Genomic DNA, 18,612 nt, shown 5'->3' with positions numbered 1-18,612 from the left:
GCCAAGGTACAATATGGTCATTGCGACCACTTTTGAAAGAAAAGCGAGCGACAGACTGTCTAGCTGGATAAAGAAAGCTAGGGAGGATCGGGCACCTTCGAGTTGGATGCTGCCTCATATATTTGAAGAATTATGCCGATATTGAGATATCGAATAATTCAAGGCTTTGTCCGATTAAGGAAAAAAAGTAAGAGCCAGCCTAAAGGGTGGCTCGTTGCACACCGGAGGTGCAAAGAGTGTTGGTACGATTCAGAGGGAGATGGTAAGGTTTCTAAATTTTAAGTTTAAATTCATTTTCTGAAATAAATTATTTCACAAAATATTATTTCATTAATTGTATTTTTATTTATAAGAAAAAGAATTGGGACGCACTCCCTATCGCCATGAAGTCTTTAAAAAGACTCATGTAAAGAAAAAGACTAATGAGTCGGATCCGGATGAGTGGGTAGAGGAAAGGGCCGAACGAGCCTATGTAAGTTATTTAAGATATATTATAATATATTTTGATTCTAAGTTTTATTTTTAATATATATATATATATATATATATATATATATATATATTTATATATATATATACACACATATATAGTTTGATTATAACTTTTATTTTCTAATATGCAGTAAGATTATGAGCGGCACGTACGTGAGATGGGAGATTCGATTCAGCTAACGCCTGAATAGTCCACTCAAATTTGGACAGAAAAAGTGGTTGGAGGCAGCCACAAGGGCCGAATATATGGAATGGGCTCTAGAAATAATGTACGACGACTCCAATCAAGTTTAGAAGGTATTGGATCATCGCGTCAAGCCGTGGCCATTGACGGGGTTCAGATAGCTGCAATGTCTCAGCAAATTGCAGAACTTACATGTGCATTGACAGAATCAGAGAAAAGAAGGATCGAAGATCAAAAAAGTATGAATGAACAAGTTGAGCAAATTAAAGAACAAGTACTCAACCTCGCCCGTCAACCTCCGCCCCATTATTCAAGAGGTTCTTAGGGTTTCCTATGTTTGTTTATGAACATTTTGAATTTTTTTTGTTAACTTTGAAACAGTTTAAATCGTTTTAAATTATGATTTTATTCATTTTAAGTGTTTAATTACGTTTGTTATTATGTATTTTGCGAATTTTATTTGTTATTATTTGTGTTTGAATGGGCTGAATTGAATACAATTGAATTAAATTTTGAGTGCAGGTGGACAGCAAAAACTGCAGGTTTCTGCTGTCAAAAGTGTTGCAGAAAAAGCGACGGACAGGGTCCTTTAGTCTATCGCTTTTCTGGTTTTTTATTTTTATATTTTTCCAGAAAAGCGATGGACAGGGTCCTTTATTCCGTCGCTTTGCTGGTTTTTTATTTTTATATTTTTCCAGAAAAGCGACAGACTAAAGGACACTGTCCATCTTCTGTAAAAATTTCAGATAAACAAAGCGACGGACGGAGACTAAATGTCCGTCGCCTTTTATTAAATAATTTCTTTTTTTAAAAAAATAAAAAGACGGAGTCCGTCGTGTTTTATATATATTGTTTAATTAAAAAAATTAGGAGCGACGCAGTCCATCGCTTTTTACGACCCTATCCGTCGCTCCTTCAAAAGCATCAAGCAAAAAAGCGACGGAACTGACTGCGTCGCTTTTCCGTCGAGTTTGACAAAAAAAGTGACTCAGTCTGTCGCTTTTTTGCTTCATTTTTTGGCAGTTTTTTAGTAGTGAAGGATATGAGGAATCGATGATGATGTCACACATCGTATTGGTGCAAAATGTGAAGTGAAGGCTTGCATCAAAAGTCTTGTGTGACAAGAAGGTACCACTAAAACTTAATGGTAAGTTCTATAGAGTGGTGGTTAGAGTGACTTTGTTGTATAAGCCAGAGTGTTGACAATTCAAGAACTCACATGTTTAGTGGCGGAAATGAGAATGTTGAGATGGATTGCAGGTATAGTAGAAGCGATAGGATTAGGAATAAGGTTATCCAAGACAAAGTGGGAGTGACCTCTATTATGGACAGATGAGGAAGGAGAGACTGAGATGATTTAGACATGTGGAGAGAAGCAATGCAGATACCCCAATTAGGAGGAGTGAGAAGTTAGATATAATGGGGTCGAGGAGAGGCAGAGGTAGACTGAAGAAATATTGGAGAGAGGTGATTAAATAGGATATGACACATCTTCAATTTATCAAGGACATGACCTTAGTTAAGAGGGTATAAAGGTTGCGGATAAGGATAAAATTTTAGTAGAAAGTTGAGAGTTGTCTTATTACTAGCATGTTCATGTCTTTGGCTGGGTCGGAGTATAGAGTTTCATGTCAGTCGTAGTATTAGCTTATTCATGTAGTCTTTGACTTTTGATATCTGATTTTATCTGTAGTTTATTGTGTTTAAGTGACCACACATTGTTATTGTTGTTGTTACCCTTCCTTGCATATATGCTCCGCACTGCTTTGTTATTGGCTGTCATACATGTTTTTCTTTAACTACTACTTTGATTTGCTTGAGCCAAAGGTTTTTCAGAAACAGTTTCTCTACTTTGGAGAGGTAATGGTAAGACGTGCATACACTCTATCTTTCTCAAACTCTACTTTGTGGGATTTTACTAGGTATGTTGTTGTATACTAAACACAAGAAATAAGTAAAAAACAATCACCAATTGTCCTTAAACATATTATCCAAGACAATCTGTTGTGTGAAAAACATTTTTCTTCCTACCAAACACACCCTTTTTAGTTGACATGATTCCATAAGAGCTAATTGTTATATCATGTTTAATAATTGGTCCCCCATTTAACCAAGAACAATATCTTAAACATTTAACGTGAACAAGTCTTTTCATCCTTTGTAGTTGTGGACGTTGATAATGTTGGTAGTTGATGTATTTTTCTAACTTCACAACAAAAGTCTTGTTGGCTACTCTCCAAGTCCCGCAGGTAAAAGAATGAACATACATGGGAGAAATTTTGGGTGTTTAAAATAAGTTCAAGACATTAGAAGATTGCACACCAAACTTGTTAAGTCAAAAATCAATTTCCTAACAGAGAAACTTCCAATTGGGAAAAAAAAATATTGTTGTAAATGACTCAAACAAATTAAAGTTGTAGCTGGATATTATTTTATTTTATTTTATTTTTTTTGGGTGGTGGAGGAGAGTACTCAATTATTTATAGAAAGAGGGTCAAGTATAAAGTTAGGTGGAATGTAATAACTTTGTGCAAACACAACTCGTGTATGTGTCTAACATTTATTGTGCTCTCTTATTGTTAAAAAATTAAATATAAACAATGAAAGTCACAGTTGATCATCTTGCCTAACTCTTCAACAAATTATCTAAGTAAGTGTTATTGGAATTGGTATTGGTTTCGTTCATGGGATGATTGATTAATGATACCACAACACGCTTGTGTGGATCTAATTAAGGTAGCAAGTATTTATATAACGTCTATTATCACTAGGCTGCTATTTAAATTTTAATCAGGATATAGTATCCTGGAGTTTTGAAGTGAAAAATTGAACTTTAGGACAACATGTCACACAGAATTTTAAACTGAAAAGAAATGATCTTAAAGGACATTAAGACCTCATTTGTTTGCACTTAATGAAAATCTTCATTTTTATCATTCACATTTTAATTATTAAGTTCATTTATTTTTTATATTTGAATTTTAATCATAAAGTGCGTTTATTTTTTCGATGTTGTAACCACTTAATGGATCTGAATAGATCTAAATGAGCAAGATCTGTAACAAAGTGTTAATGTTATTAAGATGTCCATTAAAGAATTTCTATAAAGATGACAAATCACCAGTTCCATCCATGCATCGCTATCGCTATCGCTATCGCTATCGTCATCACTCATCATTATCAACTACCTTCGCTGCTCATCATTATCAATTACCATCACCCACCACCCACAACTATCACCACCACCAATCAGTTGTGGCACAACCAAGAAATTCAAAATCGTAATGACAACTATCCTAACCTACTGGTAGATAATCCTTCACCTAAATCAACAACATATAATAATGCGGAAGAAGTAAAAAAAATAGCGGAAGATAAATCTCAATCCAAACTTTCATAAATAGAAAATAAGTGTGGAATTTAATCAAGTAAGTGTTAAACTAGTTTCACCAGTACAAGAGCATATAATTGAATACAATCATCTCAAAAACTATAACTCTATCTGAAATAGTAAGGACAAGAAAGTAAAAATAAAGAGAGTCTGGCATCACTCTGAATGCCAAGTAACTCATCAAAGCTCCCGAAAAAAGTATCGTCTCAAACAGAATTTCAATGGGGTCGATTAGTGCTAGGATATTCATAAAAAATAAGCTAACATGTATACTCAATAGGTATCATAGGACGATCGAGCAAGAGTTAGAAAACTATATCATAAAAGATCTTTGAATCAGTGCTCTCACATAATGCACGCCACATAACCATTAGATCCCAGCTTAAACCATTTGTATGCTCAAGAACATCTCATACAATCACTGGTTACCTCGACCCAGGCTCTAGATGGGATCGGGGTTGAGAGTCGAATCTCGAGTTGGGATCAGGATCGATAGTCAAGTCCCTGATTGAGATTGGGTTTCAGGTCGAGATTGTGATTCAAATTCAAAATAGAGGTTGGATTTGGGATCGAGAGTTGGGTCCTGGGTCTCGGGTCGAAGTCGGGTGATAAGGTTGAAAGAGTGTTTTGGAAAATATAATAACAACAACATAACCAATATAATCCCACAAGTATTATTTAAGGAGGTAGTGTGTACGCAGATCTTATCCCACAAGATAGATTTTATAAAATATATATCTTAATTTATGTAGATAAGTCATTTTCCTTAAATTAAAGAAAAATAAGACCATTTGAAAAACATTTTTCAAAATATTTAGCCAATCAACTAAAAAAAATTAAAAAATATTTCCTTCGTACCAAAAACCTCCCTAAACCAACACTTATTTTCAACTAATGGTAATATAGTCTAGTGCTAATAATCATAATGGTGAAGACTCGTGATATTTTTTTTTTTATCATAGCCAAAGTCCAACTTTGGTTTTGGGTTGGGGAGGGGGTTTAAGGCACTACCTCAGTCTTTGCATAATAAAAATAATGGTAAAGGGTCAAAATACTATTAAACTACGTGAAATAAATAAAAATATTATTTGTTTATAATTTAATCTAGAAATATTCATATCGTCAATACTTTGGTCTAAAATGTCCTTATCGTTGATAGTTTGGTAAAAAAAAATGTCCTACTGTTACTAAATGGGTCAAAAATGTTTTTTTTTTCAAATAAATATATTATTATTTTTCTTTTTAAACACATCTTGTTCCTAATAAAAATATTACTTTTAAATAACTCTATTTTAAAAAAAAATAATTCACTAATAAAAATGTCGAAAATATTTTTTTCTTCTTAATCTCATTTTATCAATTAAAATAGAATAATTCCATGCACCGTTTTAACATATATATATGTGTGTGTCTATATATATATATATATATATATATATATATATATATATATATATATATATATATTATAATAATAAAATAAGAAATATATTAATATTTTAATTTTTTTGAATTGAAGATAAACATTTTCTAATAAAAGAAATATTGTTAGGAAAAGAATATATTTAAAAAGAAAATAAATAATATATTTATTTGGAAAAAGGATATTTTGATCCATTAAGTAATAATAAGGATATTTTTGGACCAAAATATTAACGGCAAGAACATTTTTAAATCAAACTATAAACGAAGTATATTTTTTATAAAAATAATAAGAACATGGAGGAGAATATAGACCTTTGGCTACAGACCCAAATGAAGAATGATGGACTTCATTCTAATATAAAATTGAATACCAAGGATTACACTAGGATGGTATGTATTTTCTTTCTACAACTTTTTTGGCCTCCAATTATAGTAATTCTTGAGGTGAAAATGTATAACTGCAGAAGTGAATAACGTCCATTTGGAATGGAAATAATTATATCTGAGGGACCCATGTGCCCTTTGGAAACTGGTTGGACTACATAATCGTACCTTCTTTCAATAGGTACGTTAGTTTTACATTTTTTTTATAGCAAAGTTTTATGTGGATAAATTCATGTTCAAAATGTTTAGGTACTTAAAACAATACATAGAAAATAGTGAAACTTTAAAAAATAGCAGAGAGTTCGAAAAATAATTAGACTTCTTAGCTGCAGTTTACCTAATTATGTAATTTCAATTGATATGTCAATTTTTATTTGTATATCTCGCTGTATTATATAAATTAAATTTTTTCATTTATATATCTCACTATTATATAAATTAGGGTTTCAAAGAGACTGCATATACAAATACAAATTTATTTTAGAGATTTATATATGAGCCCCTAAATTCATTTTGTATACAAATACAAACCTTTAGAAATTTGTATATGAGCCCCCATATTTGTAGAATAACAAATTTTATTAAACTGTAGCCACAATTTATAATTATATGAAACTATAATTATATTAAATAATACACTAATAATATTTATCTATTCATGTAATGTTTCCTAAAAAATATTACAAGTAGGAAATATTTTTGTCTGAACACATTTAAAATTTATGTCAAACAAAATCGATCAAAATCTATTATAGTTGTTGATTCTTGACCAGACGTTAGAAAACGACAAAAACAAGTCAAGGCATATCATAATGTATCTGTGGTTAGTACACTCCAGCTTTAGCCACTTCAGTCTTGTGAACGAAAAAGCTGTTTTACCCTAAATGGTTAACCTTTGTCTGAAGAAAAAGAAAGAAATATTGACATGTATTCAAAGATACTTACCATGAAAACTGTTGTTACGAAAATGAAAGTAGAACAAGTTATTTGTTGTGGTCCATTGCAAGGTATAAAACTTTGAGTCTCATATTGGTATTGCAAGTGTGTTGATATGGAATTTATATGGTCTTGGGCTCATCAAGTCTCTATAGCTAGATTTTAGGGTATAATTCAGGATAAATTTCATTTATATACAGAAAAATAAAAAGCTTATCAAAAAAACTAGTCTATTTTCCTTTATTGGAAAAATAACCCAAAGGGGTCATGAACTCAACAGAGCTTAGCCCAAGGTCATTAGTCCATTGTTGCTTTCTAAAAAACTTTCAAAGTTAATTCTTTTTTTTAAAAAAAATGTTTTTTTTTTGTTTTTTTTCTGCGTTTTTTAAATAATTTTTTTTTCCTTTTTTTTTCTAAACTTTTTCATATATCAATATATTTATAAAGGGTTTAAAAACAAGTATATACAATGTACAAATAATTATGTAGTGTATATGTAATGTAATTATGTGTTTGCTGTTGAATTAAATAAGAAAAGACTGTTTTTCGGGCTTAGGGAAATTGAGTTAATTACAGGCTTAAATTGTGTTAGTGATGGTTGCTTTGTTAATATTCCAGATTCTCCTTGTCGGTTGTTGGGCAATTATTTTCCTGAACAATTCACTGTTCAAAAGAATCATCTACACGAGTTGTTTTTAGCAAAAAAAAATTCATAGATGATGATTCTGTTATTTCACTAGTTGTTTTGTTCTTTATTAATGATTTTTTGTTCTCATATGAGAACAATGAGTAACAAATTAGTAATAGAGATTTCTACCTTGTGAAAAATGGACAATTCAATTCTTACCCGTGGGGTTTAGATGTCTACAAGAAGTTACTTGATATTGTGAGGCACAAGCTTAATTCAACCAATCAGTACTATAGATTAGGTGGATTGCCTCTTGCCCTTCAAATTTAGATTTTTGAGTGTTGTTCTAGAGTCAATGAAGATTTAGCTATTTGAATTTCTGATTTTACTCCAAGAATTTTGAGGTGGAAAATAGTTGTTGAAAGTCCTTGGCAAAAGCATATTGAAAATGACATCTTCATGCTTACGAAACACAAGGTATCTGTACAAAGTTGCAAGTGAAGATGAGGTATCTAAATTCATAAAGAAAGCCACGTGATTACCATTCTGAAATCTTGAAATTGAAGCCGAAAGGATCAAAGCATAGTCTAGATATGTTGACCAGAGAGGTTATAGAGTCGAGAAAAGAACTTGTAAAGGTATAAGCTAACTTGGCTTTAGACTTTATCTTTTTCAAAACTGTTATTCTAATACTTGTATTATATTTGATTATATACTAGGCGAATGAAAATCAGAAAGCTCTTCAAGAGAAGATAGACTTACAATCTATTCAAATGAAAGAATTTGTGATGAATTCCAACAAATAATTATTGAAGTATATTTCTTTGTTGTTTGCTAAGAGAAACGTCAACAGTTCTTTTACTCAAAAAGCTAGAGAATCATCTAACAAAGAGGCTGGCGAGACATTTTCGGATGGATTAGACTTTAATGGAGGTTCTTTTATGTTGTTAATACATCTATAATATCTTGGTTTGCTTTCTGGCAGAGAGTTAACTAGTAGTTTATTTATTGTTTAGATTTTTTACTTATCTAAGTTGTAGTTTAAGTTTGATTTTTTATTCGCATGTTTTTCTCGTAATATATTTTAATTACACACATAATATTTTTTCCTTGTGTTGATGAATCAATACATGTATCAAGAGGGTATGACGTTTAAGTTGTGGAATCAAATCAACATGAAAAATCTCAAGTGTTTAAAGTTTTGGTTAAATTTGCTGCTGTTGAAAATTCTAAAAGCAAAATTGGTAATGATGGATTTAATACAAATGTAATACATATTTCATATACTTTCATTCAACTTTTTTTTAAAGTGTTCATGTTATGTACATATGAAGATGTTGCAGGAATTGCTATTGAAAAAGTTTTATCTGAGGTTGCTGTTGATATAAATGGTATTAATTTTATTTTGAAAGTTCAAATAAACTTCTTCTCCAGGTGATCTCTAATTACTCTATCTGCTCCTCCCTTACTGCATTACTAAAATATTTATTTTGTATATAGGTGAAGAGGCTGCTGATCTTAATGCAGTTGAGGTGCAACCTAATAGTAGTGTAACTAACAGAGGTGAACTAGATAGTGGTGCGTCTACTGATGCCGATGCGGCAAAGAATTATCAAAAAACTCCTCAAACACTTGATGACTTCATATTTTGTGTTGAAGATTTTTCCCAGATCCGTAAGGCAGAAGCATCATATCTAATAAAGAAGGCCACTATTGAGGAAAACAAAAAGAAAAAGGAAGCCACTGTTGATGAAAATAAAAAGAAAGGGACACTAAAAAAACGTGGAAGAAAAAAAATTCAGGAAAGACAATTAAATCTCCTTATATACAGCATTTTGAATCTGGAGGGACTTTATGTGTAACAAGTCAAATATTTGAGATAAAATATCCCTTTTCACTTGTAATCGGAATAGATGATGAATCTGATTTGATAGATTCATTCATTTTGTGACTTTATACGGGTACAAAAAAGGTAATTTGTTTATGTTTGTTATTTTATATGTCAAAAATTTTCTTTAGTTTAAATGAGTTAACTGACTGAAAATTTCATTTCTTTTATGTTTTAAAGGGGAAAGAAACCTTATTCAAATGTTGTTGATGTCCTCAAACCAACATTTGAATTAGGTGTTTGCAATGTACAAGCAAAAGAATGGTTTTTTCAAATCGGCACATTCTGGACAAGCATGGAGTGATGAGGTTAGTTATGTAAATTCCAGTTGAACACCCTCATTTTTCTAAATCAACTTCTTCTCTCATTTTTCTTTAACGATTCATATCCATGGCGATTATTGCTACTTACTAGGGAGGCTTTTAGTATTTTTAATACATCTATAATATATTTATAATACATTTTTTATTTGATTTTGGAAAGAACTCCAGTTACGTAAACTCTAGTTGAACACTCTCATGTTTCTGAATGAACTTTGTCTTCCATTTTTCTTTCACAAATCATATGCATGATGATTATTACTACTTACTATGGAGACTTTTATATATTTTGTAAACTTTAGCTGAACAGACTTATCCATGTTCAAAAGTTCAAGGCTTATATAACTGATTCTGTTCAAAGTCAAGACCTCGTGGAAGAGAACACATTTGCTGAATAAGAAAAGAATAGAGTTAGTTAGAAACTCATGATTCTGCTGCTAATGAATAAGACAGATAATAAAACATCAACAAAATAAGCTATATCTCAACTCTCCTGACTGTAAATATTCTTGAGTTCCTGCAAAAATAAAACTATTTTAGGATGCCTTACAGGAACATATTCAAAAAGCAAATAAAAACTAAATTAAGAGGAGACTATGCAACATCATAAAATAAAATAAAGCTTTCCTCCAAAACCTGCCAAAGAAATAGGGAGTTAAAAGTCATCAAAATAGGTAAGCTTTAATGAGCTCACTGAATTGACACTTGCTACAGATTTGAAGTCTTATCCGACACTTGACGTCATTTTTTATTATATTAAAAAGAAAGGGAAGTATGAAATCAGCAATAATATTCGGTTTAGAACTACTGATTGTCTATTCAAGACAAAGATTGCTCAATCTTATTTTCAACTTTATGAAGCTCATAAAAATAAGAAGAAATTTAGAATCAAAGCTTCTGATGCTATTGGTGAGTATATATGTGGACGTCGTTTGTTGGCAAGCACCCCATGGAACAAAGTTGATTATGTTCTTTTTCCAATAAACATTAAAGAGGGTTATCATTGAATTTTTGTTGTGTTTGATATAGTTGAAAGGTGTTTGAAGTTGTATGATTCATTTCCGACTTAGGGGGGGGGGGCAAATTATCTGGTTCAAAATATTGTTGGTATGATTTCATCGATTTTACCATACTACTTGAGTGTAGTCAAGTTCTATAATAAGCGTCCTGAATTGAAGACATCACCTAAATACAATGAAAAAATTGAGTTTGAATTCATTGAATCTAAGTTCATAACTGAAGGGATTTCTAGACAACAAGAAGATTCACTGTACGTTTAATTGTTTATCAAATAGATACTATATTTTTTTATTAGTCTTATTAAACTCAATAGTATTTTTATAATGATTTTATATTTTAAATTTTGTAGGGACTGTGAAGTTTTTGTAGCTGCATTTGCAGAGTTAGTGAGCAATGGTCAGGATATTACAAATCAACAACTAAGTGCAGACAGTCTCTGAAAGAGGTTTGGGACTCTACTATGGAAATATGCAGTGAAGAAGCAAAAGAGTAACCTTCAAAGTGAAGACGAAAGATCACATAAATAAAGAATTTTTGTTATATTAGTTAATATGTCTATGAAAACTATACTGTCTAAAAATAGGTTTATAGTTGGTGTATTAGTTAGGTTTTGAAGATTGTTTTGTTCTATCTTTTTTAAGGTGATTTTTGTTCATGTAAAATACACTTTTAATATAGTTTTTTTTTCATATAATTTTTTTTATATAATGTAATACATAGCTAAATTAATGTTAAAGTATTGCAATAGTGTTATCAAATTGAAATCTGCATTATGAATTAATGTTGTGTTGAAAACGCCTTAAATGTTCTATGGACCACAAAAATGAAACTTGAAGTAAAAATGAATTAAACTTGAATGAAAAATGAATTACATACAAATTAAAGTTGAATTAGAAGAGAATTAGACACGAATAAAAAGTGTAGCTAATGAAAAAATCTTTAGTGATCTATAGACCATAATAATAAATTAAATTTGAACTAAAAAATGAATTCTTGTAGCAAAATAATGACCTAAAACAAACAGAGTTTATTCTTTATTTCAAATGTCATTCTTTATTCTTAATCCAAAGGCCTAACATTCTTGTAAGTCTTTCTGTTGTGACCTTGTTGTCCACAATTACTACATGTTAGTTTTGATTTTTTGAATCCATCTTCTCTTAATTGCGCGTGTCTTTTATATTTTGGCCTTCCGGGAGGTCTCTTTCCAAGTGGTGGAAGTACAACCTCTTCATAAACGTGTGTTCGTATATTCCAGGTGCTTTCATCTGGGAGGGGATTCAAGTGAAACTAGTATGTCAACAATAAATTTTCTTTTGTGTGGTAATCAGAGTAATATTTTTCATAACCAGTGTGTTTTGTTGTTAAAATAGCCAAAGCATGTGGACATGAAAGCTCATCCAATTAAAATATTCCACATGTGCATGTACGTTATTGAAGACATACCGTGAATCGTGTAATACCATCAAGTACTTTATACACATATTCATTTGTCTCCCAAATCTATGAAAAATAAAAAGAAATATAAGCAAGAGAGATGTTAGATGTGAATCAGAAGAAAAAATATTAGCAATTTTTTTTTACAGATACCATATTCTTAATTTCTTCGATGCAGTTTTGTTACGTTGGAGAATTTTTTCATACTTTTTCCAAAGGTAAAATTCTTAAAATGCTGCCTTTGACCTGTTATTGTTATTCTATTTTTGAACAAGTTGTCTCATGAATTCTAGGAGGTGCAAGATTATAAGAACTTTGGCATATCTTGTTCTTGAATTGACTGATTCTGCAATGTTGGATGTCATCATCCAAGTCCTATTTACCTGAGCATGAACACATGACCATTTATTGAATCTAATGTTCAGCAAGTAGTTTTAATCCTCTTGTCTATCTTCTCAACAATTGCCATATGTTGATTAACCTCTACTATGGTGTATGTTTTTTTCATAGAATAAAACAATTACATTACATTTTGCTGACTCTTTCTGAAGTTTTTCATTATGTTTTGCAACAAGTGTCATATACACTTGAAATGAGATATTTTATCATAGACTATTGAAATTACCTTAATAATTCTTGCATGTCTATCCGAAATGATACACATCTATGATCTTTGATCAAATGCCTCTCTGAATTATTAAAAAAATCACCTCCAAGATGCATCTTTCTCTAAATCAACAATGGCATAAGCAAGCAGCAGTATACTCCCTGGATCAGGTATAATGTTTAATACATTTTTAATACATTTTTGTTTCATGCATAATACACTTTTAATAAATAGTTCAGACTTTTAATACAAATTAAAATTTCATTTATAGAAACATTAGTATTGTATTCGAAAAGTCTCACCTGTTGTATCTAAGGTATTAGCTATTAGCATTGTCCCTTTGTATGCTCCTTTTAGAAAAGTTCCATCAACAACTACAATTGGTCTACAATACTCCCACCCTTTTATCGATGTAAACAGAGCTACAAATACATATAGGAAATAGTCATTCTCTGATTTGTGGAATCTTATATAAGAACCAGGGTAAGTTGCCTCTAGTATGTGAAAGTAACTTGACAACTTTGCATATGATTGAGCTGGATCACTGCGGACTAATTCAAGAGCTTTTTCTTTAGCTCTCCAAGCTTGCATATATGTGAGCCGCACACCATATTTCTGTAACATATCATTTTGTATATCTCTTGGTGTATAGTTGGCATCTGGATCAATACATTTGGCAATAATAATACTCCTAACAACTGTCTTGGTTGCTTTTCTTTCTGATAATGAATCATGTTGCAACAAACATGTGTGTTCGCTTTTAAAATCTCTAATAGTTAACATTTGAGATTTATTCACGCTTGAAGCACGTAAATTCCAATTGCAGTTTTCTCTGAGGTATTGTATTGAATAGTTGTTGATTTTTTTATTAATATACAATTAATAATATAAACTAACTTGAATTTGAGTCTTACCATGTTGAGCTTGATCTCAATGTCTTGAATTCGAAGTGTTTAAGAATGGAATGTCTTTTTAGTGCCCTGGTAAGGACATACTTATTTTTGTAAACTTGATCTTTCTCAAAAAAAGATTGATTGGGGTTAATAATGATGTCTGGTTGTATTTCTTCTAACTCATCAACTTCCTCACATGATCTAAAGCCAATTAACTCTAGCGCATCACCGATACGACTAAATGTATTAGAAAAGAACGAATTTTGTGTAATCCTCATATCTTTTGAAGTGTCTGAACATAATAGTAGAATTAGGGTGGAATCACTCTCCAAGTTGATCGATTCAGTTGATATGACACATAAAGGGTATTTTGGCATATCTCTATGTTCCTTTTTGATTTCAACATACACGTTTACCCTCATATTGTTATGAATTTGAATTGGAGGAGACCTTTCATCAATCTTATAGCTGATTTCAACTTGTTGATGCGTCTATTGACAATTGAGCAACAATCACAGAAACGAGGCTAGAAAATGTTGAATCGGTATTTATCAATACACCATCTGCCAAGTAATTAATATATTTGTTTCTAGAATCTCACCGACCATTGAAGTAAAACAGCACAGCCAGATTAGCCATGTTTTTCTCCTACATAGTTTTTTTGTTGAATTAGAAGAAAATTAGAGAATTAAACACGAATAAAACATATAGCTAATAAAATCAGCCTTCAGTGATATGTAGGCCACAAAAATGAATTAAACTAAAGCAAAAATTGTATTACACACACATTAAACTTGAATTAAAAGAGAATTAGACACGAATAAAACCTGTATCTAATTAAAACCAGCCTTTAGTGATCTGTAGGTCAAAAAAAGAATTAAACTTGAACAACAAATGTATTACACACACATTAAACTTGAATTAGAAGAGAATTAGAGACGAATGAAACATGTAGCTTATAAAACCAGGCTTTAGTGAACTGTAGGCCACAAAAATAAATTAAACTTTAACAACAAATGTATTACACACATATTACAGTTGAATTAGAAGAGAATTAAACACGAATAAAACATGTAGCTAATAAAACCAGCCTTCAGTGATCTGTAGGCTACAAAACTGAATTAAACTTGAACAAACAAATGTATTACACACACATTAAACTTGAATTAGAAGAGAATTAGATACGAATGAAACATGTATCTAATGAAACCAGTCTTCAGTGATTTGTAGGCCACAAAAATGAATTAAACTTGAACAACAAAGGTATTACACACACATTAGACTTGAATTAAAAGAGAATTAGAGACGAATGAAATATGTAGCTAATAAAATCAGGCTTTAGTGAACTGTAGGCCACAAAAATGAATTAAACTTTAACAACAAATGTATTACACACACATTAAAGTTGAATTAGAAGAGAATTAGACACGAATGAAATATGTAGCTAATGAAACCAGCCTTAAGTGATCTGTAAGCCACAAAAATGAATTAAACTTGAACAACAAATGTATTACACACACATTAAACTTGAATTAGAAGAGAATTAGAGACAAAAAAACATGTAGCTAATAAAATCAACCTTCAATAATCTGTAGGCCACAAAAATGAATTAAACTTGAACAAAAAATGTATTACACACACATTAAACTTAAATTAGAAGAGAATTAGATATGAATAAAATTTGTATCTAATGAAACAAGCCTTCAGTGATCTGTGGCCACAAAAAATGAATTAAACTCGAACAAAAACTGTATTACACAAACATTAAACAAGTAATCGTGATAAACGTAGAAGGAGAAATAAACTTTCATATTGAATCATAACTGAATACAATCGTGTATCGCTAATGAATTATGCATGCAATCTAATTCAAACCTTCAACCAATTAAACCTTTAACCATTCAAATATTTAAGTAATCACAGATCTCTACTCAGAAATCACAATTCTTCAACTGATTCAAATCTGCATTCACCTAAATTTTGCAATTCTTCTGCAATAACCACCGAATACACATAACTGAATTCCAAAATTGGAGTATTAATGTTGTAGAAAGTCGTGGTTGAGAAGCTAGGACGGTAAGTATTGCCTTAATTTTGGAGAAAATTGTGGGTGAGAAGATTGGAGAGAATATTGGTATAGCAAATTTGGAGAGAAACAGGGGAAGAGAAAATCGCGGGTGAGAGTTTTATAAGAGTAAAGACCGTACTTAATTTAATTCAAACAATTTGCTATATATGATTAAAATAATTATGTTGCTATGTGGTAAATATTTCTTGAATATCGTACATTTAGGTGATTTACCCAACAAATATTATAAGTTGTCAACTGATGTAATTTTCCCTAAAATTCTCCCTAAATTGTATCATATATCAAAGCTACCAACTACCATCTATGCCCATCGTGCCACGGATGGTGACACTTTCTGCTGGAGCTAGCAATGTGTCTAGCGCGCAGCCATGTCTGCCTCAAAATAGCTACCTATTTGCGATAAAATGAAAGCTACCCTGTGTGAAGTCATCAAGGACAATGGATGTGGAGCATGGTGGTTTGATCGCATGCTATGGGACTTGAGTGATGCGGATTCTATAGCATTCTCCCTGGATTGTATCATTATTACCGAAAGCATGATATATAATGGTCGATGACATAATGTACTGCCACACTGACAGACTACGTGAAGAACAAATAAAAAGTTCAAAAAAATAAAATTTGTTTAGACAACAATTTATAGAAAATCAAGCCAATTGTCATTTGCGCATTCACGCACTTCGGGAATTCACTCATCTTTTGTGCAATTTTCCTGACATTAAAACACCAAAAGAATCATTGGCTCATCAAATTATCCATCAAGCTGTGGAGAACATCAGTGACATTAACCATCGAAAGAGAAGCAAGGGCCAGATTGACGAATCGGGTGGTCACTTGCATACTCTGATCTTTCTCCATTATCTATTGATTGGATCATTAGATGAAGTTCAGTTCTTAATTGAATTAGCTTTATTTACCATTCTGCTGCCTCAACATGTATTTCAATGAACTCATTTTACTTAATTTTACAATATCTATATCTATACCATCACAGAACAAGTAGCATCTTCATTCTCAGAGCAATAAGTACAGGAATATACATATATTACATGCACAATAACAAGGGTCGTACATGCAAGCTCCTGCAATGAAAATGGAAGCAGACCTCAGGCACCTTTCTGTGGCAATGTTTCAAAAGCGGACACAGTATTCTCAAATTTTATCCGATGCAACGGTGCCCCACTTTGTTTGATGGCACAAGCCTGTTTATCTTCCAATGGACAGCGTGCTTTCAACATTGAAAACACGTGATTGTTTAGCCTCCTTGCTTTCTTCATAGCTTCCAGCAAACCTTCAATCCCCTAAAGATAGAAAGTAATGTTGGATGTCAAATATATGAAATTCAACTTATCAAACTGAGAGTAAACAATAGTGATAAAGAGAACTGATGAGGATGTGAAATGTCCATTAGTTGTTGAAATAAGTAATATGAATTAGTTGGCTAGAGATTTACATATGTGAGGTCTAAAGAAGCATTAGTTTTAGAAACCCCCTAATTCGTCTTAAAAGACAGATTATTAAGTATTGGGATGAATCAGGCAAATAGAGTGGAATACATATAGAAGATTCATATGCCTAGCCACTACTAGTTCAGGATTAAAGTGTTGTTGTCATTGTTGTTTATAGATCATACATAAAACAGCTTCCAGAAGCATAACTGCACCCCTTTAACAAACACATGATATCTTTCTTAAGATCTTTTGATTCTGCTTAATCTCATTTGTTAGGTTTACCAACCTTCCTATAGTGATTGCTTAAAATATATCCAGATCACAGCCAAGGTCCTGGGACTGTTGAGTTATACAGTGGTTTCATATGAGTTGTGTAGGACTTCGAAAAGGGTTTATCAAGACCTTGGCTATTATACCAATTTCTCTTAGGTTTAGAGTTGTATGCTCTGATATTTTCACAAGATATCAAAGCACACAGATTCTAGGTTCAAGTCTTGCTACCATCAATCAACACAAATAATTCTTTTGGATATGTGACCAGTCCCATCTTACCGAGTAGGCTTGAGTCATGGTTGTTGTACTCATCTTAAAGCTCGTATTGTTAGAGATGAGAGACTTTATTTAATTGATTTTAGGCTTGCAACATGCCCCTCACGTGTTGGTTCAACTCTTTTTCATGGCCAACTATGTGAAAATTCTTTCTTTAATGGCGACCATGAGACTTGAACCCAGAACCCTGTCTGCTCTAATAACATGGGATGATTTTATCTAAAAACTTAAAATGTTGAGTGGAAACAATTTATATTTATCTTAGGTGTGCAACAATTTTTCTACATGTTTGGCCTGAAAAAAGAAACAAGTCTGACCTAAAATGAATAAACAAAAGATTGTCCCCTATCTAACAGTTAGCTAATCACGCAAGTCAACATAGGATCTGAGTTAATCTTTCCTGAGCTCATTTTCACTCATAAGTTCAAATTAAAGTTCATATGTGAATCTCAAAATCAGCACATGCGAGAGGATGTTGAGTTATGTAGTTATTACACATGAGTCATATAAGGGCTTCCCAAAATGCACACACATAAGTTGACTTGTGGACTCCATAATCCGGTTACACATACGAACATGTGTTGAGTCATTAAGTTATCATACATGAGCTATGTAAGGTTTCCAGGCAGTGTTATCAAAGGCGAAAAACGCAAAAAAGCTTTAAGGTTTGTTGGGGCTTTAAGCAAAAGTGCAAATAAAGTGTGGGCTTTAATGAAAAAAAGCACAAAGGGACAAAAAATTACCAATATATATGTTTAGTCCAAGACTAATAATCATAAACATGAATGACAAATATATGACCAAAGAAATTGAAAAATAACTATGATAAAGTGAAATATCGATTGTTTAGTGTCATTTCTTCAGAAGAGGCTCATTGGCAAGGAAAAGTTTGCCTTAGAACCTTGATGACGACACTGAAGC

At 31.7% G+C, this 18,612-nt stretch overlaps 1 protein-coding gene and 1 pseudogene across 1 annotated transcript in view; one reads left to right on the top strand and one right to left on the bottom strand.

Moving 5' to 3' along the window:
• The first annotated feature begins 8,755 nt into the window (after positions 1-8,755).
• On the top strand, positions 8,756-11,195 carry LOC129903605 (uncharacterized; annotated as a pseudogene).
• A 5,387-nt stretch (positions 11,196-16,582) lies between these two features.
• The window catches only part of LOC129902790 (protein PIR), a 60,502-nt gene continuing 58,472 nt past the window's right edge, over positions 16,583-18,612 (bottom strand). The window contains exon 30 of the mRNA XM_055978196.1: positions 16,583-16,992. Within this exon, the coding sequence (XP_055834171.1) occupies positions 16,798-16,992 (195 nt within the window). The 3' untranslated portion in view covers positions 16,583-16,797. The remainder of the gene's footprint in view (positions 16,993-18,612) is intronic.

This window comes from Solanum dulcamara, chromosome 9, assembly GCF_947179165.1.
Source record: "Solanum dulcamara chromosome 9, daSolDulc1.2, whole genome shotgun sequence".
Classification (NCBI taxonomy): domain Eukaryota; kingdom Viridiplantae; phylum Streptophyta; class Magnoliopsida; order Solanales; family Solanaceae; genus Solanum; species Solanum dulcamara.
The sequence above is the reverse complement of the archived record's forward strand: the minus strand, read 5'-3'. Positions and strand labels throughout refer to the sequence as shown.